The sequence below is a fragment of the Leptinotarsa decemlineata genome, unplaced genomic scaffold (assembly GCF_025532065.1).
Source record: "Leptinotarsa decemlineata unplaced genomic scaffold, Ldec_3_MD MMD2_tig00026328_RagTag_RagTag, whole genome shotgun sequence".
NCBI classification, from domain to species: domain Eukaryota; kingdom Metazoa; phylum Arthropoda; class Insecta; order Coleoptera; family Chrysomelidae; genus Leptinotarsa; species Leptinotarsa decemlineata.
Genome location: NW_027412688.1, coordinates 25,150,716 through 25,175,082, shown reverse-complemented (window position 1 = coordinate 25,175,082; position 24,367 = coordinate 25,150,716). Strand labels below are relative to the sequence as shown.

General features: G+C 33.3%; 1 protein-coding gene across 9 annotated transcripts in view; it reads left to right on the top strand.

Annotated features, from left to right (window-relative positions):
• Positions 1 to 15,606: 15,606 nt before the first annotated feature.
• The window catches only part of Sec16 (endoplasmic reticulum export factor secretory 16), a 70,257-nt gene continuing 61,496 nt past the window's right edge, over positions 15,607 to 24,367 (top strand). For 7 of the 9 annotated variants that reach the window (XR_012467281.1, XM_023156262.2, XM_023156236.2 and 4 more), the window contains exons 1-2: positions 15,607 to 15,897; positions 16,092 to 16,198. Coding sequence is in view for 8 of the 9 variants with exons in the window: in XM_023156262.2 (XP_023012030.2) it covers positions 16,100 to 16,198 (99 nt within the window). In the remaining variant the exon portion in view is untranslated. The remainder of the gene's footprint in view (positions 15,898 to 16,091; positions 16,199 to 24,367) is intronic. The other 2 variants (XM_023156270.2, XM_023156242.2) reach the window with 1 other exon arrangement.

The window sequence follows — 24,367 nt, the reverse complement described above, 5'->3', positions numbered from 1 at the left end:
ATGAAAATTTCTATGTTTTTTTAGTTATTCAGCAAACAAAGCTGGGAATTCACTTACATATTAATATATCCTCAGGTCAAACAACCAGAAATCAAGAAATGGGTAACGGTAACATATTTTGGAAAAAGAACAGAAATAATCGCAGGTTTTTTCAGAAAAAACAATGTGGAAGTAGCATTCAGACCACATGCCAGGTTATCTCATTTCCTTTTGAATGTCAAAGATAAGGTCGACAAGCTGGAAAAATCTGGAGTTTATAAGCTTAAGTGTCTGGAGTGTAATAGTGTTTATGTGGGACAATGTGGCCGAAATTTTCAAAAATGATATGCTGAACATTTATTTATTTATTTATTTATTTTACGGGATCACCCCCATTTGAGAATAAAATTAACAATTATATAATAAAGTAATATACTACACTACATTAACTTAAGTAATTATAAAATACATATCATAATACTACCATGCAGTTAAGAGATTGTTTTTGAATTTGGTGAGAGACATACCAGTTACTTCCAATTTTCTTTCATTAATAAGTCGAAGTGTACCATCAACAGGGTTATGTAAGCCATAATTTGTAGAATGAAACCGTAAGTGAAACAAATCGCTGGACCTTAGAATTTTGTCTGGGACATTGAAATTAATATTTTCTAGAATTTCAGGAGCAACAATTAAGCCATTCAGTAACTTGTATATAAAAATTAGATCAAAGTTTTCCCTCCTTTTTCTCAACAGATTGAGATTAAGGATTTCTAAAATGTTGCTATAATCATGGTCAATAACAGGTATACTCATTCTATAAGCATAAAATCTTAGGAATTTGTTTTGAACTCTTTCAAGAGTAAGATTCTGATTGTCATAAAATGGAGACCATATCATTGAGCCATAATCTAATATTGATACTACCAGAGACAAGTAAACTATCCTTAAGACTTGAAGGGACAGATGTTTACCATGTCGTAGAATAAATCCAAGACATTTTACCGCCTTTACCACAATATAGTTCAAGTGGTCTAAAAATTGAAGTTGTTCATCAAAAAAAACACCCAGATCCTTCACAGACGAAACATAAGATAATCCATGGCCATTATTTACATAAGAAGTATCAAATTTTTTATTTCTTTTGTAAAAACTTATAAAACAGCATTTTGCGATATTCAACTGTAAATTATTCTCGGAGCACCATGTAACCAATCTATCTAGGTCATCTTGCATTAGTGTTGAATCATATAGTGATCTTATTGGCATGAAAACTTTGAGATCATCTGCGAACATCAAAAAATCAGTATGATGGAAACATTCAACAATGTCGTTAATAAAGATATTGAATAACATAGGAGCGCAGTGAGAACCCTGAGGTACCCCTGATGGCACCTGAATTATAACCGATGTAACGCCTCCAACTTCAACTTGTTGGGTTCGATCACATAAGAAACTTCTGAGCCATGTTACAGCTGAGTCAGAAAATCCAAATATCTTTAATTTTTTCAATAAGATATTGTGGTCTACTCGATCAAAAGCTTTTGAAAAATCCGTATACACTGTATCCATTTGCCCTTTACTTTCCAAACCATCCAATATTTTGTGTTAAAAAATCATCAAGTTGGTAATAGTAGATTTATATTGTGAGAATCCATGTTGAATATTCATTAAACGTTCCTTACAATAAAATTTCAACTGATCACTAACTAATGAATCAAAAATTTTTGCAAGTGAAGACGGACTACAGACACTTCGATAATTATCCACATTTTGTTTATTACCAGATTTAAAAATAGGCCGGATAAAGCTTTGTTTCCACATGAAAAGTCCTTCAGACTAGGAAAAATGATTTGACGTTTTCAAACCATTCCTTGGCATGCAACCACAAGTTTCCGAATCTAAACGATACGGAAATTCTGCACTACTCAACTCAATTATTTAGAATCCTTGGAAATTCACAAGCATAAACATTGCAGGTGCAACCTGTTAAATGATCAAATAGATTTAATTTACTCTCCGGTTTTTAAATTGGCACGTCCGCATTGTGAATTGTAAATTCAGGTACTCAATCAAGTCAAGTACCTATATTTCTATTAGTTCCTACAGGGATGGTATATATTGGCGAATGTAATGAATCATTGTTAGTTTATTGTATAAGTTTGAGAATGTCCACGTGTCGAGGTATTAAAATAACAGTTTAGTGTTGGGAAAAAACTCCAGTAATATTCATTTTGGTAAATATCTATTTGAAGCGCTATTAGCTCGAATCGAATAATGACGTCTCCTCTTTTCCAGCGAAAATTGAAAATATGCCTGATTCAATCAAGTAAACTGTGCAGGTAAATAATACATTAAAGAGTGCTTTTCATAGAAAAAATCGAACATTTTCATCGAAATTCAAAAAGTAATAACAATTTTGGGCATTCAATTTTAAAACAGTATCAATTGCTGATGCGAATATTCTAAATTTTTGTTACTCGTCATATACATACAATTATTGAAAGTCTTTTAAGATTTGTTTTATCAAATCATTTAACATCATTGAATGTTCAAAATAAATGATAACCGACTCAATTATGTACGCCTATGGATCACTTACGATGGCAAAATTGTATGAATTGGGGTTTTAATTGCTTCCGCATCCACCGTATTCTCCAGAGCTGGCCCCAGCGACTTTTCTCTCTTCTCAGACCTCAAAAGAATGCTTACTGGAAAGGAATTTAACGCCGATGGAAAGGTAATCGTCGTAACTGAGGCATATTTTGTTGCTAAAGACAAATCGAATTAATCGTAAAAATGGTATCAAAAATTGTATAACTGCTATGACTATATTGAATAAATAAAATAAAATTTCATTAAAAAAATCCTTTCCAGTCCAACTGTTACGTTTGCTGTTTGTCATTACTGAAATAAATCCATTTCTGACAGATGGATTGGTCGAAGAAAATCATTGGAGTGACCATCAAAGGTCACACACGGTTCAAGTCCGTTAAAATTTTCGTGAGGTCGCTTAAGTACTATAATGCATAATAAAACTAAACCAGTATCGCCAGATGATGAAATCAGAGCCCAAAAACGAAACATTCGTGACCGAACACCAACGGCAGTGTTTCGACCTGCCAAAGTCGCAACAGTGGTGCTAGGCTCAACAACTCAACTGACTCAAGCCTGAGAGACCATATGCGATGTCCAAAGTCTACACTGTTCAAATGACAGCCGAGTCCAACAACGCAGAGCAAAGGACGAAGCCCTTCCGGCGATCGATGTTGAAGGTTGGCTTCGCAACGGATCGTCTTGAGGAGACTCGTATAACTTCAATATTCGTGAGTTTAGTAATTTGTTTATCCTATAAATGTCATTGTAGTTCCAAACATTTTGTCTACTACTGCTACATCACCAGTACTGCGAAGACGATTTTTTTTCTAAACATCAACTCCGCCTTGGTTTCGTTATCATTGTCATACCCTGTCTAGTTATTTAATAACAACTTATCGCCCAACCCTTCTGACATCAGACCGATAGTCTAACATGAGAATTTTTTTGAGAATGCACTAAATACATAATGAGTAATTCCCTCGATGTTCATTGTTTTTTGTTGAATTTGACAATTTTCATCGGTGAAATAATTATGAAAGTCAAACAGAAAAGACATAATATTTTGTTTACTAGGTAAGTAGACATTGAAAGATTTCAAGTGCTCACTTAATATTGCAGTGATTGAAAACAAGTTTACGCTGTTCTGATTGTTGATAATCTTAATCCTGAAAAATGATGATACTTCAAATCGACAAATAAATAAGCTGAAGCCGTTCTGATAACCTTCAATACTTATTGCATCAAGGAGAGTGATAATTAATGCTTAATTACAATGATCTTCATCAGGGCCGTCGCCATGGGAACATTGGGGGAGAGCCTCCCCCCTGCTTTTTCGACTTGGAAAAAAGTTGGAAAATTTTGGGCCGTGAAGATAGAAAAAATAATAGTAAAAAAATGAATGAAAATTAAAAAAATTAAAATGAGAGAAAAGAAAGGGAGAGGTAATAAGAAAAAGGAAACAACCAGGAGAAGGTTGGGATTGTCCAACATACATAACTTGGAGATCCCATACTTTGAAATTCTGAGTTGTTTGAAAACTTGGGCCATGAAGATAGAAAAAAATAATAGTAAAAAAATGAATAAAAATAAAAAAAAGAAAAGGTGAGGTAATAAAAAAAGGGAAAGAACCAGGAGAAGGTTGGGATTTTCCAATATGCATAACTTGAAGATAATTCTGAGTTGTTTGAAATCTTCAAAAAAGTTTAATTTCTCCCAAGTAAGAGAACAAATCTGACCAGTCCACAAATTTTGGAGTGACAATTTAACAAAATTCACAACTTTTTGCTATTTTTTCGACTTGGAAAAGTTGAGAAATTTCAGGCCGTGAAGATAGAAAAAAAATAGTAGAAAACAATAAGCACAATAAGTGTTGTTTACTTTCATTTGTATTGAATATTCCTATACATGGTGGATATGGTGGAAGACCAAGGACCTTGGTCCAAAGTTGAATAATTCCCATTATTATTTTTATAATTACCAAAATTTATTTTTGTTTGTGCATACCCTAACGGGTTTAAGCATTCAGCCAACCTTTGGATAGCTAAGTAAGACAATTAATTTACAGGGCTATTCAAATTCGTTTCTGTATATGGGGATCTCGTAAACGATAAGAGATGGAGTGTCGGTTAAATTGTGGCAAAGTTGTGTATTTTAGAGACCTATTCAATGATGTAAAGAAATCGAATATAGCTCTTTTGGTTCTGGAGGAAAAACCAAAAAATCCCAATTTATTTTTTTGCCTATATCTTCTTTATTCGCAGGCATATTGAAAATCTGTCCACATTTTGCTATTGGCACTTGATGTGGGCTCTCAGAATATATCCATGAATCTTTTATACAGGGTGTTATCTGACTTGGGCCACCCCCATCTTTGAATTTCTAAATACGGACCTGTATTTTTGTTGTTATATTTTGTTATGTTATATTTCAGGATGTTTCGGGGTAATATTCGATTATAATTGTGTGAATTATTCCCTTTTAAATTACGGCCCTGGAAATTAGTTGACTGAGTTGAATAAAAACATAATAGTAACTTTCACGTCTCCCTATGTGTCGTAGAGTTTTTCGAGAGTTTTTTTTTTCATTTTTAGGTACCTATTCATATTTTTTCCATTGCTCTGAGCGTTTTCTACAATGAACTTCGAATAAGAAAACCTTTTATGATTATTTGAAACATATCTACAACAAAAATATATTATATGTGTTTTGATGAGCAGAAAAAAATGGTAGCAATAATAACATCCGAAACGAACACTATAATTGTAATGAAAATTGAAATGAAGTAATTTATATAGGTATCCAAAAAATTATTGGCGCAATAAATGTTCGAATTGGAGTCCTTCCTTTTCGAGACATTTTTAAACTCGGTTTAATACACTTAATACCCTTAATACACTTATTTGCTGCATTGTTGCGAAATCATTCAAAATCCTCAATCCCGAGTCTTCCACATTTTCTATCTCTCTGCCAGCGTAAATCCTATTTTCAATGTTCCCCATAGAAAATTGTCCAAAATAGTAAGATCTGGTGATCTTGCAGACCATCTTATCGTCCCATTATTTGTCTCGAAATGGAACATTTATTGCACAATTAATTTTTTTGTGTATATAAATGACTTACTTCATTTCAATTTTCATTATAATTATAATGTTCCGTTTCCGATGTTATTATTGCTACCATTTTTTTCTGCTCATCAAAACACATATAATATATGTTTGTTGTAGATATGTTTCAGATAATCAAAAAAGGTTTTCTCAGAGCAATGGCAAAAATATGAATAGGTACCTAAAAATAAAAAAAAAAACTCTTGAGAAACTCCACGATACATATGAAGACGTGAAAGTTGTTATTGTGTTTTTATTCAACTCAGTCAACCAATTTCCAGGGCCGTAATTTAAAAGGGAATAATTCACACAATTATAATCGAATATTACCGAAAAATCCAGAAATATAAAATTTAATTTGATTTCTCAGTATGAAGTGAACGTCTACGATCCAAAAACTACAACAAAAAATACAGGTCCGTATTTAAAAATTCAAAGATGGGGGTGGCCCAAGTCAGATGACACCTTGTATAAAGCATTCATGGATATATTCTGAGAGCCCACATCAAGTGCCAATAGCAAAATGTGGACAGATTTTCAATATGTCTGCGAATAAAGAAGATATGGGCAAAAAAATAATTTGGGATTTTTTTGTTTTCCCTATATATCTCCAGAACCAAGAGAGCTATATTCGATTTCTTTACTTCATTAAATAAGTCTCCGAAATACGCAACTTTTCCATAATTTAACCGACACATAGCTCAAATTATGGAACTCGCTGAAAACAAAGCCAAAATCATGGGAATTGATTTGGTGAATAAAGTTGAGAGTCAAAGTCATTTTAGGTCAAGATTCAAACAGTCAAGTTCCAGTCCAGTCAGTAGTGGTTCATCGCAGTCAATGAATATAAAGTGTAAACGATGTTTGCGATTACATATGAATAATTCAAAATGTTCTGCAACGCAATGGAAATGTTTTTCTTGCAATACCATAGGACATACGTCAAAATCCCCCATGTGCAAGAAACGTGTCCATTTTGTAGAAGAATTCGAGGGTGGTTTTGAAGATCAAAACCTAAAGGCAAAACAAGAAAACTCAGATAACGCAGAGGAAGAAGTATTTTATTCCATAATCAAAGGCATTGAAGAAGTTCATCAGTCGAGTAATGGTACAACTTTCAACTTTCAGTTGAAGGAAAAATTATTGAATTTGAATTAGATACAGGTTCTGATAGTTCTATTGTTTCTATGGAACTGTTCAAAAAGTTTTTTCCTACAGTTGAATTGACAATGTGAAACTTAAAACATTATTTGGCCAAGTGAATGATTTGGTTTTCAAAACTACCGTTGATGTCAAATGTATGAAAAATGGGTGCAGTAAGAGTCTAGAGTTGAAAGTGATTGATTTTGAGTCTGGTGTTTCGTTGCTAGGAAGATCATGGTTGAATGTTCTGATGCCTAACTGGCGAGAAAAGTTTGAATTTTATGATACAATGATGGTAAATAATAATGTTTGTAGCAATGAAGTGGAAGATTTTATAAAGATATTGAATAATGAGTATGAGAATGTGTATAAAAGGATTCATAGCGAATGTAAAGGTGAGAGATAACGTGACGTCAAAATTTTGTAAACCTTACAGAATACCGTATGCCCTGAAAGATAGAGTACGAGAGAAAATTGAAAATTTAGTCAAAGAAAGAATTTTACAACCAGTTGAAATGTCCGAACGGACTAGTCCGATAGTGGTGGTTCCTAAACCTAATGGCAAAATCAGGATTCGTGGAGATTTTAAATCTACCATCAATCCAGTCATCGAAAACCAGTATTATCCTTCACCCACAGCTGAGGAAATATTTGCTTCATTGTCTGGGGGAAAATTGTTTTCAGTTGTGGATTTGAAAAATGCCTATTTCCAAATTGAGATTAGCGATGAAAGCAAAAGGTTGTTAACGATAAATACCCCTTCTGGTTAAATCCTTATGTTAAATCTGCACGGCATATATTTCAATCGGTAATAGAACAAATTCTGAAGAATATATCTGGGGTGCATTGTTATTCAGATGATTGTCTTATAACCGCTGAAAATCATCAGGAAATGGAAAATAGATTAAAACTTGTGTTCGATAGGTTCAAAAACTATAATGTTCGTATCAATTTAGATAAAAGTAATTTCTTTCTGAAAAAGGTTACATTTTTAGGTCACATAATTTCAGAAAAGGGTATTGAACCTACTAATCAAAAAATTAAAGCTATTTTGGAAGCTTCTAAACCAGAAAATGTTCAACAGTTACAATCATATTTAGGGTTGTTGCATTATTCAAATTTTATACCAAAGTTATCAGAGAAATTATTACCTCTTTATAAACTACTGCAGAAAGGCGTTTCATGGTATTGGAATCGGGAAACAAATACATGTTTCGAGACTAGTAAAAAATTCTTATTGGGCTCGAACATTTTGATGGCTTTCAATCCTATATATCTAATTACATTGACTTGAGGTGCGTCCCCATATGGAATAGGCTCTATATTAGCTCATGTAGTACCTGATGGGAGTGAAAGACCGGTAATGTATGTTTCTGCTACACTTTCATCAGCAGTGAAAAATTATAGTCAGTTAGAAAAAGAAGCACTTAGTATAATCCATGGTGTTAAAAAGTTTCATAATTATTTATATGGCAGAAAATTCACATTAATCAATGATCATAAACCTTTACAGTATTTACTCTCACCTTCCAAACAATTACCCCCTTTGGCTGCTGCCAGAGTACAACGCCGGGCAGTTATACTTTCGGGGTATGATTATGAAATCAAACATAAGGAAGGTAAAAAATTGCCGACTTTCTAGGCTCCCACTCAAATCTGAGAGTAGTGGAGAGACTATAAAATATTTTTCAATAGTAAAAGAATTGCCAATATCATTCAGAGATATTGCTAAAGAAACTCTGGAAGACAATACACTCAGATGAGTTGAAGATTTCATTTTATATGGTTGGCCAATATCAAATAAAAATCCAGATTTATTACCTTATTTCAGAATACGAGAATACCTTAATTTAGATCAAGGATGTATCACCTACATTAATAGAGTTTTAATACCGACACATTTACAACAAAGAGTTTTGTATTTACTCCATGATCAACACCTTGGAGTTGTTAAAATGAAAATGGTAGCTCGACAATATGTTTATTGAAACAACTTGAACAAAGATATTGAAGATTTAGTAAAACAATGTGAATGTTGTCAATTGAATGCAACAAACATTCCTGAAGCTCCTCTTACTTCTTGGTCATGGTGTACACGTAAATGGCAAAGAATACATTTGGATTTGGCAAAAAAGAATGACATTAATTTTCTTATTCTCATAGATGCACACAGTAAATGGATAGAGGCTTGGATACTCAGATCTACTAATGCATCAAATATAATATAATGTTTAAGACAATCTTTTGCTGTTTTCGGTCTACCCGATGAAATTTATACAGACAATGGACCTCCATTCAGCTCGAAAAATTTTATTTTATTCTGTACATCTAATGGAGTCCAAGTTTTGAAATCTCCTCCTTTGCATCCATCTTCAAATGGTATAACTGAAAGATATATTCAGACGTTCAAGAATAATTTTTTGAAACAACTCTATGATGATAAAACAAAATGTCTGACAAATCAAGAAAAACTTGACAATTTTCTTTTCTTCTATAGGAATATTCCACACAGTGTTACTCAGTTATCACCTGCTGAATTGATGCTTAAACAAAAACCTAAAACAAAATTATCTTTACTAAAACCGAATTTGAATGGATACATTAAAGATAAACAAACATATATCGTAGAGAAAAGAAATAAAAATATTCATCCCAAAAGATTCAAAGAATTCCAAGAGGAAGATGAAGTTTATGTTAAAAATGTACGTGGAGAGGGGGATAATTGGTCTAAGGGGATAGTGAAAGTGAGAATAAGCCCGGTGACGTATATTGTGCTTGTGGGAGATAAACCAAGATACGTTCATATAGATCATCTTCGTAAGGTTTCAACATTATCTGATGATTTTGCATCTATTGAAAACAACTCTTCATATGATGTTGATTCAGAAGATATATTACTTTCAGAGGAGAGAAGCAAAACTTCCATTTCAGAGAATGAAAATAACCTGAATGGAGATGAATCTTGTGAGATTGACATACAATGCTAAGATCAGAATGAGAGAGTTTTGGTGAAAAAAGAGTAATGACTATGACAATAATGCAGAAAATAGCTTATCTGAAAACCCAACCACTACATTACGTAGATCAGTGAGAACTATCAAAAAACCTGACAGATACATGTTTTAATTTTATTTGAGGGGGAAAATAATGTTATATATTATAATCATGTAAGGTAAGCTGAAAAGTACCAAACCTTCAGTATTTAGAAAACATTAGAATACGGGTTTGGAGAACTGTCGGTTTACTGTCAAATAAGAATGAAGTTGTAATGTCAGATAATTCTTTGTAATAAAGTTTGATCTAAAAGTATTTGTTCTGTATCCGAAAATACATAACAATTATGAAAAGGGATATTTTTGATGTTTTTAATAATCATTTTTTTGATCTTTTTCTTATAAATGAAGTTTTTGAAACTAGGTTTATATTATTTCGTTATTTGATATATCCCAACCAAAAAAAGGTCAAAAAATGACAACATTAATTTCTCATTGAATATTGTCTGTATGCAACGCGAGAGCCTTGCGCAAAGAAAGAAAAACCAAAACGGAAATCATATTCTTTGTGTGACGTGAGTTGGTTGTTAAGTGAGCAATAACAGATTCAACACCGGTTGCACAAGAATAATTATTTAGTATACAAACTAAACATTGAGCAGAAATCTTTTTAATCTGTTGATCACAGAATGAATATGACATATGGAACACATATAAAAAAAATTCATTTCTGAATACAGTTTTTTTCATTTACATTAATGATTTTTCGTAATTATAGAATTCGTCAGCATGAATTATTGAAAAAAAAAATGTTGGTCCACAAAAACCCCTTGATACCAATTATTAATGAAATCACATAATAATGTCGAACCTCAATCGTAATTATAAATATTCATGATTTCTAATCGAAAATTATTTATATCGGACCTCACAAACCGTACCGCTTGTTCATCAAATCTGAGAATAAATCACAAATTTCTTCATCTGATTTTAGGAAGCAAAGTTCATTACTTTCAAGTATTCAATTTGAATTGAATTTTAAATTTACCATTGTTATGAATTAGTTCATTTGAAATAATTTAATTTTAACCCAGTAAACCACGCGCTTTATTATAAAGCCATACATAAATAAACATCTAGTGGGTGGTAGAGGAACTGGCCTCATTTCCATAATCATTAACAATAAATCAGATTTCCTGTAGGAACTATTTAAACAGAATACATTTTCACCTGAAATGATTTATTTTATAAATATATACTATCCCTCCGATTATCAACTAAACCAACCGCCACTGTTTTATGGTCCAACTTACTTGTCGAAAACAAAGTTATGCTGCCTTCAATGTAAGGATGGAAAAGGCTTCTCTATGTCTTTTGTTACTCTGAGGTTTACACTTTCTGCACAGTATTTCTGTATACAGTAGTTTCACTCAGCGTCGGTCCCTTTGATGTCGGTGTCCAGGAGTTTCATTTTTTATAATGATGACGTATTTGACACTAATGACATTTCTCCCTACTACAATCTCAACCAAAGCGTGTATACACTGCTCAACATAACAACTATTCATATAAACTGCTCAAAAAAAACAGTCTATGAAAACCATGTTGGGCACCTGAGAAAATTGTACAAATGAAAATTTTGCATTTGTGTAATATTGAAGTAACCCAGATCATTTGGGCAATGATGAACTAAGTTTCAAGTAGATTTTAAAAATTCATGGAATCGGCAGATGTTCATATTCGAATGTGACAAAATATATTTTCATTTCAACAAGAAAAAAGACAAGATAAAGAACGTGTTTTGTTATTCATGAACCATGGTACGAATCCATGCGAAATTTCTTTGTAGTGATTTTTGGGGCAAATATAGCATATTCATTTATTGATTGGAGAATTCAAGATGGCGGACGAGTTTGCCGATTCGATTATATTAAGGACCAATTATTAAAAATATTCCTAATCGAATTCATCACTTAAGATTAAGGAATCTGTAGAGCCTATTCTTTCTGAATTATGTAGTTACTATTCAGGACTTGAAGAAGTAAAAAAGTAATTAAGTATGTAGTGTTCAATCATACAAAAATAATTTTTTTGTATGTATGTACTAACTATAAATGTATGTGAGAGTTTTCGGAGTCGGAAGTTATGAATTATTTACACTGTAAGATAATAGGTTGTTTTGCTGCTTCCAGCTTTTATCCAAGTAAAAATTGATAATAAAATCACTGACAAGTCCAAATGCATTTTGACTATACCATTATATATGTTTTCCGACAGAAAACAACTACTTCTTTAGCTAATAACTCGACATATATTGACAAATATTGATATTTGAATCGATACAAGTCTAGATGTCTAATCGACCCCGAAAAGTTGCTGCGTAGATTAAAAACAGTTATTCTAAATGAAACATGTCCTATTAGTCAGCAACTTCTTATATAATGTAAATTTGACTATCAAAAATACCTTACGACTGTTAACCTTTCGGAATTCAAGTCGCCTCAGACATAATTGCAAAGATTCTCACTTTGAAGAAACAACTTTGCAAGAGCTCTCTAGGACAAATAGTGGGACTTCGCCTGATTCGAACAAGGAACCAACTGCGAACCGTTTTGAAGTGTTCCTCATCAGTGCAGACCATGCTATCACGGTTGTATACACACAGGGACTCGTTATTCCTCCTAGAGAGCTCTTGCACAGTACCATGGTTCATGAATAACAAAACTCGTTCTTCATCTTGTCTTTTTTCTTGTTGAAATTAAAGTATATTTTGTCACATCCGATCCCATGAATTTTTAAAATCTACTTGAAACATCATCAGTTCATCATTGTCGAAATGATCTGGGTTACTTGAATATTACACAAATGCAAAATTATCATTTGTACAATTTTCTTAGGTGCCCAACATGGTTTTCATCGACTGTATTTTTTTGAGCAGGTTGTATGAATATTTGTTATGTTGAGCAGTGTTTAAACGCTTTGATTGCGTGCCTGTCTTGAACTCGTCGTTTGCGCAGACCTGAGACTGCAACTCCTGGGTCTGCGTGTAGAAAATTCAAACCAAAAATCACCCGAAGTGGGATTACTGAATATAGTATACTGTGCTTTCTGTGAACATCAAATCATAGATAGAGATCTAGATATTTTCGTTATCTGTTAACAACTCAGACGGCGATACTAATGCACAGAACTACAGAACAGTGAACAATCAGAAGGGAGACACGTGGGTGGTGCTTTTAATTTGAGGAAGCCAATTTTGATGACCTTTGCTATTTTGTAGCGCCACCGTGGTGGAAGCTGAAGCTCAGTAGAAAGCTTATAAAGCAATACTGTGGCTGAAGTTCGAGTTCAGAGAATCGAATAGTTTGAGGAATGTGTTGGACCTCCCCCTTTCTGTATCTAGTTTGTGATGCGGTACAGGAAATTATCACTTTTTTGTGGACAAAACGGATTTTTTTTGTCAATTGCCTTAGACATTTTTTCTCAGAAGATTGAGGTCTGTCTGCGCAAGAAATATGTCTTGCGACAGTTGCAACATGGCCTCCGTATTTAGGAAGGAAAACTCTCGACATTTATGTTATATATTATTCTATTTACAAGTCACTTGCGTTTTGAACTTTTTTGTTAGTTATTAAACCTTTTTTTTTCAATACATTGACCCATTACTTGGTAAAAATCGATAATATTATCTATGATAATAATTACAAATTTTCAAAATTATCAGTTGGACTGATGTCCACTTGGACATCAATTCAAGGCAAGGAAGCTACTGTTGTAGTGAAAGTGTATTGGAAATTGATTCTATATATTGGGAAAAATTGTAATTATTATTATTGCAACAATTATGCGAAAGCTCAGAAACCACACTATTGTTTTGGTAATATATTCGATTACAAACTCGGATTTATGTTTTTCTGACATTTAACTCAAAAATTCTCTGAATAATGTAAATAGTGAATAAGATCAGGTTAACTGAAAAAGTTACGTTGTGATATGAAAATAGAAAACATTTGAGTCATTAGTTTGAGGTCAAATTTACAAAATACACTAAGAAAGTGTGCTTGAGATTTTTTCTCTTCTCTACTACGGAAGCCAAGTTTCAACTGTCGCGAAATACATGTAGAAATACACTCCATTCTGGTCGTTTATTCTTCTGTGACCCAACACAGTAATAGCATATTTAATCTGTGGTAATAGATTAAAGGTAGTTAAAGTTCTGTGGTCCCTACATACAGGTTGAGTGAGATCTGAAATTCATCGGTGAGCATATCAATCTTCTGGATAAATACACCAAAATCTTGTCTTGGCTTCATTTTTAAATCTGTTCCACCGGTACTACAGTTATACCAAACAATCATGGATTCCAACAATACCATTAGCCCGCCATACACACAGAGGTTTGTCTGAACACTTTATCCATCCATATCCGTCCATAAATCTGTGTGTTAATGGTTGAGCACGGGCCAGGCACGCTACGGTCATATCATGCAGACTTGTCTGAAAGTTAAATTTGACAGTTGTTTCTTGGTACCATACATTAACAGTTTTTTCTGTGACGGGTTGAGCAAGAGGGCTCAAATTCTTATGTGAAAATATGGAGGAAAGCATAGACAGTCGTTTTATTGGCAAAGAGTTTTTAACTGAGTTCATAGAAATGTACCTATAAAAGTCATCCAGCTTCATGGAAAATAAAGTCAAATGACTATGTCAACAAAAATTTAAAGAATATGGGTTATGAAGCTTTGATTCAATATTGCAAAAAAGTGTATCCTGGTGCGGACCGGAATGTGGTATTATGGTATTATGTAGCCCAGTGCTTGAGCAGAAATTCCAACGGAGTATTTTAGATCTTCATAAGATCTGCCTGTTGCAAGAAATCTAAGCGTTGCTACCAAACGTTCCCCTTGAGATATTGGTTCTCGCATGGCAGTGTGCTGCTTTGTTAATCTTTCTTTCACCATAGACAATAATGTATCAAAAGTTGCACTGTCCATTCTCCAATAGTTTCCAAAATTTTGAGGTTCGTTTTGCCTCAATTGCTTTAATAAAGGCAAATGACTCAAGAGTTTCTTTTTCCAGTAACCATTTTTTCACCCATTTGTTTCGGCGTTTTGTGGTCATAGAGTAAAAAGTATTTGTCAGAAGATTTGTATTAATCATACCCAAACACAATGCAACTTTTTTCTTATTTGTATTTCTGCTAAAAATTTTGTCACCAACAACTATACATGTCACCAACAACCGGAAAGACATCACTAAAAACTTGTATCAAGACTGAATTCCACAGTTTTGGCAAAGTCGGCAGACAAATTGAAAGATTTTGCCACTAACCAACAGTTTTGTCTGCAACAGATTAAATACGTCAGAGTTGTCTGCGGACATATCTTGTCAAGTTCATGGAGTAACAAAGAAGTTTGTCACATGCCAAATCCGCGAAAGACCGCAGACTGAAACCGTGCTGGATAAAGTTCTCAGACAAACCTCTGTGTGTATGGCGGGCTATTCAGTGATTCAATTTATTACTTCAGTACGAATCATTTTTGCACCATTTATGCCTCCCAAACTGGACACTGTACTGACTGTACTCTACTCCCAATTTTAGCGTTCTGTGATAAGAGGTGTTATCACAACTTATCTGTTGGGTCGATGATCGAACGTTCAATCCCACAAAACACACAGTTGGACATTTCTTATTGGAAATCCTATTGGGAGGAAATCGTTTTCGTTTGACATATATCATCCTTCCTTTTTCAACTGAAGTATGTATCCTATCTTAACCAAAAAGTTAAAAAAGGATAGATAAACATCACGTAGACAAAACTGTATGTAAATTGCAGATTAGTGACCACTTTCCCTAAAACTGGGGATTTAATTTAGCTGATGAATTTATAAATTAGTTACAAAGTTGATTGCGATAAAGGGAAATTGTGTGTATATTTTTCTGTTGAAATCCACTTCGAAATTAAATTGATTTAAATAACCAGAAAGTCCAGCCACACGTCCAAGATGAAAGTTGTTCATAAGATCAATGATTCCTGCTGAAATTCACAACATATGTTATGAAAATTGGATTTCCAAAGGTGAATTTCATGAATAATTTAAATTATCGGATTTATGTAACGTATTATCAATATTTGTTACTACTGTTACTGTATTTGATTTATTTAGAATAATTTTCAAAAATATCAACTATTCTTTGTGTAATAACTTATTAGGCAATATTTCTATAAGTTTGCACTATGTTGAGTATTTAATGGTAAACCTTTTTTGTCAGGGTAAGAGATGGCGTGGATGAAAAAAAGGGGTCCTAGTGCACCGAGTCCAGCACCTGCCCCAAATGTGCAAATGTACAACCCCAACCAACATTCCAACACTAAAGAGGTGAGTAACATTTCAAATTAATTGGATTACAATTAATTGCTTTGTCTACCAAGTTATTGTAACTACTTTTGAGTACTATGATACGTGAAGTGTCTGTTGTCTAGGCCAAAGAAAAATGTGAGTTGTTATTGTGATAAATCTTAATAGTTGCTGCTTAACAACAAGTTTCATTCTTGCTCCTACTTCTCTCTCAACATTAATGGGAACTTTCCTTACCATCTTTTTCCATTTTGCGAGCCATATCAGCCTAATTATCCATGACTCTGAAATCTATTTACTATAACATTCATCATAAGGAATGGTAGAGGGAATAGTGAATAGATTCTTTTTTGCCGCTTAAGAGCCATCTGTCATGTCAATCGATTAATTATATTATCTTTATTCGATGGCAGACCAATAATAATGGTAAATATGCTTACTTGTCAAAAGGGCAATTCTCTTTGACAAAGCTTTGGTGAACATTACTGTTTTGAAGAAAAATAAAAACAGTGATCTCTTAAATTTGGAAATTATCAATGTAATCTAGTATATTTTGAAGTATGTCCTAATAGTGTATAAACTATATAGTATTGAAAAGTTAATAATTTTTAGGATTAACTTATGAAAAATGAGAATTTAAACAGTTTTTTTCCCTCAAGCCATAATCCAAATTCACACCAATTGTTGTCCCAAAAATTAGGCAAAATTTTAACTCCTGTTGGAAAAGCTTTTTTTTGAAAGTTGTGGGTGTAACAGTTGAGTTATCTCCAGATTTTGAAGTAGGAATGACCTATTTTGTCTAGCATACCTACTTACAGGTTACTGTCTTCTGAATCATTATTTGAAAAGACTTGAACTGTCGGAATACATTGATTGCCGTTTCTGTTTGGAAAACGAAACAGCAGAGCATTTGAATAAGTCTCAAGGCTTAGGTATCGAGGAGAGATACATACGTATATAAATGGAATCTTACATTCATCTCTCCCAACATACCTACACAGTAGGTATTACTTCCCCGCTTGGGGCTTTGTTCAGGAGAAGGATTTGTCACTAGTCAACAATCTTTCTCTTAGAAGGAGGTTTCATACATGCAGTCAAGCCGTGTTTGAGTCAATTGAGTCCCAGGCACACTAGTGTTTGGGTTGGATCTTTTCTGAACTGATGAGAGGTTATACCTCGAAACCGGTCTATAGATGATCTACTCAACTAATTTTAGTATAGTGTGGCTGTTGGATGAACGAGTAACATCTGCAAGACTAACCTCTGTGAGGTATCTTGCATAAATGTCTCTGTCCTATAGTCTTTTCCGAAAATAAGAACCCCCTGCCATATAATATTTCATGTTTATCAATTTTAATTTTTTTGAGGCTGGCCTCATTCGGCATTTCTGACTACGCAAGTATATCATATAGCGTTAATATAATTTTGTCTTTATCTTTGTAATAGAATTTAGCTCCAGCATTCAGTTGTGCTGAACATAATCACTTTGCATCATTACATTCTTCGTCAACCAAAACCTTCTGCACTGTCTCCTCTGTCTTCAGAAGGCAAGCTTCTTCCAGGAGTTTAGCCGCTGTGAGAGAGGACGCTTTCTGGAGCGGAAAATTATATACCATACGCTCCTCTATTTGCCAAACTAACTATGATGGTATACTTCATTTGCAAAAGGGGGTCATTAGCGACTCTTACAATTTAGGACTGGTATATCTTGGTAGTCCTATAAATCCGGCAACAACCTATATCATCTGTACAATGCCAACAAGTTCAAATATTTTGAATAAAATCTATTGAGGTTACGAAATAGGTACTTACCAGTTGTACTGCTAGCCAACACAAAGTTTATCAAAAACTCACTGTGAACCAATCGACACTCTATGCCACTTGTTCAATCTAACTTCAAATAGGTTGCATTCATGAACCTTCTCTCGCCGATAGAACAGAAGATCAGAAATACATTGACTTCTAATACTGGGTGTAACCATTCAACAGCTCTGTCGCACATATATATATATATATATATATATATATATATATATATATATATATATAACAAATGACATGTTAATTGCGAGATTATTTCAGTTTTATGAAATTGAGGTTAGCAATTATTTGGATATACATTTTTGAATCAAATGCAGGGGTTAGTACTCATAATATACATATTGTTTTACATTTTCCGATCAACACCAAATATTTGTCTTATATTCAGTTTTTAATATATCATAATAGTTAAAATTATGACTTCACCCTATTTGAAAGCAGAGCTTACTTCGAACGTCACAGAGTATGAGTTTTATAATACTAAAGTATGTTTATGAACGATGCAAAGTTAGTTCATCATACTCTAAGTAAAATTATGAACGCAAACCTAGATGAAATGAATAATGAGTTTAATATATTCTGTTATGTATGTATCTAGAAGTATGTACTAATAATTACGATACATAAATATTCTGGAGTAAATGTATTGCAGAAGTAAGTTTTGGCAAAAAAAATTCAATTAGTCGTTAAAGAATCTCTGGGTATTAATGGTTTAAGAAAAATGAAATCATTTGGTAGAGTTTGAATTGGTGTGAGTGGAAGATTGAATAAACCCACTCCTTTGAAGCTAACTTAAGTTACCTTCAAATTTTTCTAAAGAAATTAACTTTAAATGTTCAAGCCAGTTTCGAATATACCTACAAAGTAGGTTGAATGGACTGACGCCTATCAGAAAACAACTACTCCCCTGGGTAATACCACGAAGGGCGTTGGATTATATCCGACAGGGATCAGTTCAGGAATCTTCACAGAAAATTTCCTGCATATGCAATTGGCCAATTGCATACATTTTTTGTGAAGATTCCTGCACTACCTACTGTGTAGGTATAGTCGAGACTGGCTTGAACGTTTAAAGTTCATTTCTTTAGATTTGTTTACTGCCAGTCTTTAAGCATAGCCCACTGACTAATAAGAAAACTTCAGATTTTTGCCAGAGACTTTGTCCATATAGTTTTTTTACCCAGTTCTTATTGCTGCAAGCGGGAATTTGTTATTATCATTTCAAACCCCTGAATCATTATTGGTATTCATTATTGAGCAGATTGATGTTGCTCGCTTTCTGGGAGTTATATTGTATTATAAAATGACATGGAAAAATCATATAAACGAAACAACCACCAAGCTGAGTAAAATCTGTTTTGTAATAAGACAACTGAAAAATACTGTATCCACTGAAACTCTGAAATTGGCATACTATTGATTGGTTCAATCAACACTCAGTTATGGCCTAATGTTTTGGGGTAGCTCAAGCTACCTAAATCAGATATTTATAATCCAAAAAAAAATCATTAGAAGCATGGTTGGAGTCGAGCCTAATACATCTTGTAAATCAATTTGGATAGATATATATATATATATATATATATATATATATATATATATATATATATATATATATATATATATATATATATATATATATCTATCCAACCATGCTTCTAATGATATATATATATATATATATATATATATATATATATATATATATATATATATATATACAGAGTGACCCATTTGAAAGCGGGCCACCTCTCTAAAACTGTTATTTATTATCCGATTCAGAAGTTTTTTTTTTCAATAGATAGAGCGTCAATAGTTCTATTAGAGTGCTGTGAAGTCGAAATATAAATAAAATTTTCAAGGCCTACTTCGAATTTTTTTCAAGGTCAAAAATCCAAAAAACATACTAGCGATTTTTTTATATGAAATTTGACGACGCCACTGGATTTGTGATGCTTTCAAATGGTTGTGACTGAAATTTCAAGATAAAATAATGTTTTTTAACAGAAATATGGCATAAGTAAAATATACCAATCACTGTCAAAATAATTCAAATAGTTGTATATTAAATAACAATTTTGTAAATAATATGGTTTGAAATACTTCTTCAGAACATAACAACTTTATGTGCGATATAGTTATCTTTATTAGCACACTGCAGTTTGTTGTCAAAGAATAGAAATACACATCTTTATATCATAATATAATTATCAATATTAAAACCATAAATGAACCACTACAAAAGAATGTATTAACATGACAATGCCCACACATTAAATTTTGGACTGTTCCACCAAATCTCCATTCAATTCGATACATTTATCATATCGTTTTCTAATGTTAACCAAAACATTCAATAATTGATTTGGGGTGATATCTCTGCAAGCCTGTCTTATTCTTTCACGCAGTTCCTCTTTGCTCGTTGGGCGAGTTTTGTATACTTTTTCCTTAACGGTGCCCCATAAAAAAAATCAAGTGGAGTCAAGTCCGGGGATCTGGGGGGAAACTCAATCAGTGAACTATTTCGCCCTATCCACCGATTAGGAAAATTTTCTTCCAGCCAATCTCTAACAATCCTGCTATTGTGGATGGAACAGCCATCTAATTGAAATAGAATATGGGCCTCTTCTGCTAGTGGAAGTTCATCCATAGCGTTGGAAAACTCGTTTTTCAAAAAATTCAAAAAAATTTGACCATTCAAATTGTTTTCAAAAAAAAAGGGGCCAATTATTCTGGTATGTAATATTCCGCACCAAACATTTATTTTTTGGGAGTACTGTCTTCTGCAATTTATTATCCAATGTGGATTTTCTTCCGTCCAGTACCTTGAATTTTGAGAATTAACTGTTCCATTGGTTGTGAATGTTGCCTCGTCACTGAACAAAATTTTTTTCAGAAAATTCCTGTTATTTAGATATTCTCCTTGAGCCCATAAACTATACTCCATCCTCTTTTCATTATCGCCTTCTTCTAAGGTGTGAAGAAACTTTGGTTTAAAGGGCTTCATATTATTATATTTCCTAAGATTTCTCCTTATTGTTTCACGCGGTAAGTTGATGTCCAAACTTGCAATTCTCACACTTGTTTTCGGATTATTATTAAAATAATTTCGAATTCGTTCAGAATTATTTCGTCTCTGCCTTTGTACAGTATTAATATTCTTCAGGATATGTTTACTAACAGCTCCATACTGATTGAAAATTTTGTTTACTCTTCCAACTGTAGCTCTGCTAATATTTCGACGCTCCGGATGCATGTTATTGAAAATTCTACATACTTCCCTTTCGGATCTGTCGTTGTTACCACGAAGTTTTACTATTTCAATTTTCTCCTGCAAAGTCAAATTATCTGCCATACTTCTTTATTAGTGTAGGTACTTGAAGAGTTATAAACTTCACTATTAATACTGACAAATTTGTGTCTTTTCGTCTTTTATTTTAATGACTTGTCATCTCCACGGCAACTTAACTTTCAAAGCCTTCTAATAAAAATAATATTTTCGAAATGTGGCATCCCAAACATGTTTGAATGAAACCAAGATATGTAGATATTCGGAATAACTGACAACCACCAAAGAGGAACTGCGTGAAAGAATAAGACCAGGCTTGCATAAATGTTACCCCAAACCAATGATCGAATTTTGATCGAATCTTATGATTAGTTAGCATTAGAAAATGGTAGAATAAACGTATCGAATTAAATCGGAAATTAGTTACAAAGTACGGAAATTAATGTCTGGGCACTCTCATCTCAATCCATTTTTTTGTTGTAGTTCATTTATTTCATCAGTATTGGTTATTATTGATTATTGAATATTGATTACTATTTGATGTAAAGATGTATATTTCATTTCTCTGATGACAAAAAAACTGCAGTGTTTTGATGGACATAACTATCTTCTATACTTTATGGAGTTCTGTTTGAAAGAAACATAATTTGACACCATTTTGAATAACTGCTGTTTACAAGCTCGACTGCTAACGACGTGAAAGAGCATTTTAAACGATATTATTAATAATATTGTGATTTAATATGACGACAATTCGAAATATTTAGATAAAGTGATAAAAATTTTACTTATGCTATATTTCTGTTAAAAAAACATATTTCATCTTGAAATTTCAGTCACAACCATTTGAAAGCATCACAAATCCAGTGGCGTCGTCAAATTTCATATAAAAAAATCGCTAGTATGTTTTTTGGATTTTTGACCTTGAAAAAAATTCGAAGTAGGCCTTGAAAATTTTATTTATATTTCGACTTCACAGCACTCTAATAGAACTATTGACGCTCTATCTATTGAAAAAAAAAAACTTCTGAATCGGATAATAAATAACAGTTTTAGAGAGGTGGCCCGCTTTCAAATGGGTCACTCTGTATATATATATATATATATTTCAAATTACTCTAAATATTAAAACACAAGAGAATTCTATTCTTAAAAATAGCAGTTTACACAAGTACGATACAAGAAAATGTGGTAACCTTCATCAACCATACTCAAGATTAACCATTGGGCAAAACCGCACATATATAAAGGTATTCTCTGCTATAATAGATTTATAGATTTGTTTAATAGCAATATTGATCTTGCCGATCTGAGGATTTTCAAAAACTCCCTGTACAAGTATTTAGAATCCAGGGCATTCTACTCGTTAGAGGAATTTCTAGAGAAATGAACTAATATGTTGTAATTAGGTATAATTTTATATGTCTATATTTGTTTTTTATACTTCTTCACGTGCTGATTTTTATATGTAGACTAAATACTAAATTTACATCATATTTTGTGACGAGTCCAATAAGTTATACATTATACTCCTTTTTGTAATAACTTCAGTGACGAATAAAGTTCTATTCTATTCTATAAAGGGCATAGATTCTATGTCAGAAACTTCAGGTGTGTCTACCACATCAGCATAATAGTTTGTTCAAATTTTGTCTTAAATTTTATGTTTGCTCATCACCTAGCTTGTTGTGAAAGATTTTCTTGTACATAAGTTAAACAGCTAAGAAATAAAGTAACTATTAAATTCTTACTGGTATATTACTACGTTTATATAGAATCCCGTCGTATCATATGGAATTATGTGTTGGGGAAAAAGTTCATGTTTTTAAAGTTCAGAAAAAAAGTTAACATCATCTAACGATATGTCAAACTGTTCGAGAGTGGGAATTCGATATCAACTGCCGTTTAATTGGATTTCACGATTTTTCTGAAAATTGTTAGTTTCCCAGAGGGTCCTGATAAGAAACCAAATGTGGGTATCAAATTTCACTCAACTGTATACATACAATTCAAGAAATTTTTTACAACATATTTTTTGAATACCTCTCTCTAAATAGGTGAATAATCGAATGTACATGTGAAAGTCATAATGTTTGATTTAGAAACATTGAGAGTAGATTTGAATCACATCAAGAATTAACTCACGTACAATGACGTGGAAATGAAAAAATAATGTGAATGTTAACGTCAACGTCTAAATTGGTAGCAAATTGCCAAAAACTACTCTCCTTGATAGAAAGACTTGACAGATTGTCTCTGGGTTGGATTCCTGGCCATACTGGCCTGGAAGGCAACGAAGCTGCTGACTCCCTTGCAAAGGAGGGTGCTGCAAGCAGCTTCATCGGACCAGAACATGTCATTGGCATCGCCTTAGGCTTTGCCAAACAAACTGAACACCTGGATGGCAAGAAGATTTATGGACTTCTGGCAGAATCTTCCAGGATTGGCTCACTACAAGGCGTTTATTCACCCTTCAAACAGATGTTGGACTACACTAGGGATAAACTACGATGTCTAACAGTCATTCTTACAGGTCACTGTCATTTGAATCAACATATGCAGAAACTTGGACTGTCAGAAGACAGTGTGTGTCGCCTCTGTTTGAAAAATGATGAAACAGCAGAGCATATACTTTGTGCATGCCCCGCTGTGGACCGAATCAGGTTCTTAGAGTTCGGCAGAGCCTTACTCTTACCATCTGACCTGAAAGACCACTCACCATACAAACTAATCGGCTTCGTTAAGAAGCTGGGTTTATTTGGCAGAGTGTGAATAGGTGTGAGCCAGAATAAACCCTTGCGGGTTGCGGTGGAGGGTCGAATGGACCCACTCACTTTGAACCTAACCTAACCTATGACATCGAAACCAAAGTCCAATTGTCCCAGTGGAAGAACGCAGGAGAGCCAAGACGATCAAATGACAAGGTTTTGCTCACTGTTCTCTTCGATTACTATCACTAGTGCATCAGGAGTTCTTGCCACATGGTCGTACGGTCAATACGGTGTATTATTTACCACAAAATCACCTCAAGATGGAATACACTATAATTAACTGATTAAATTGGAATACACTATAATTAG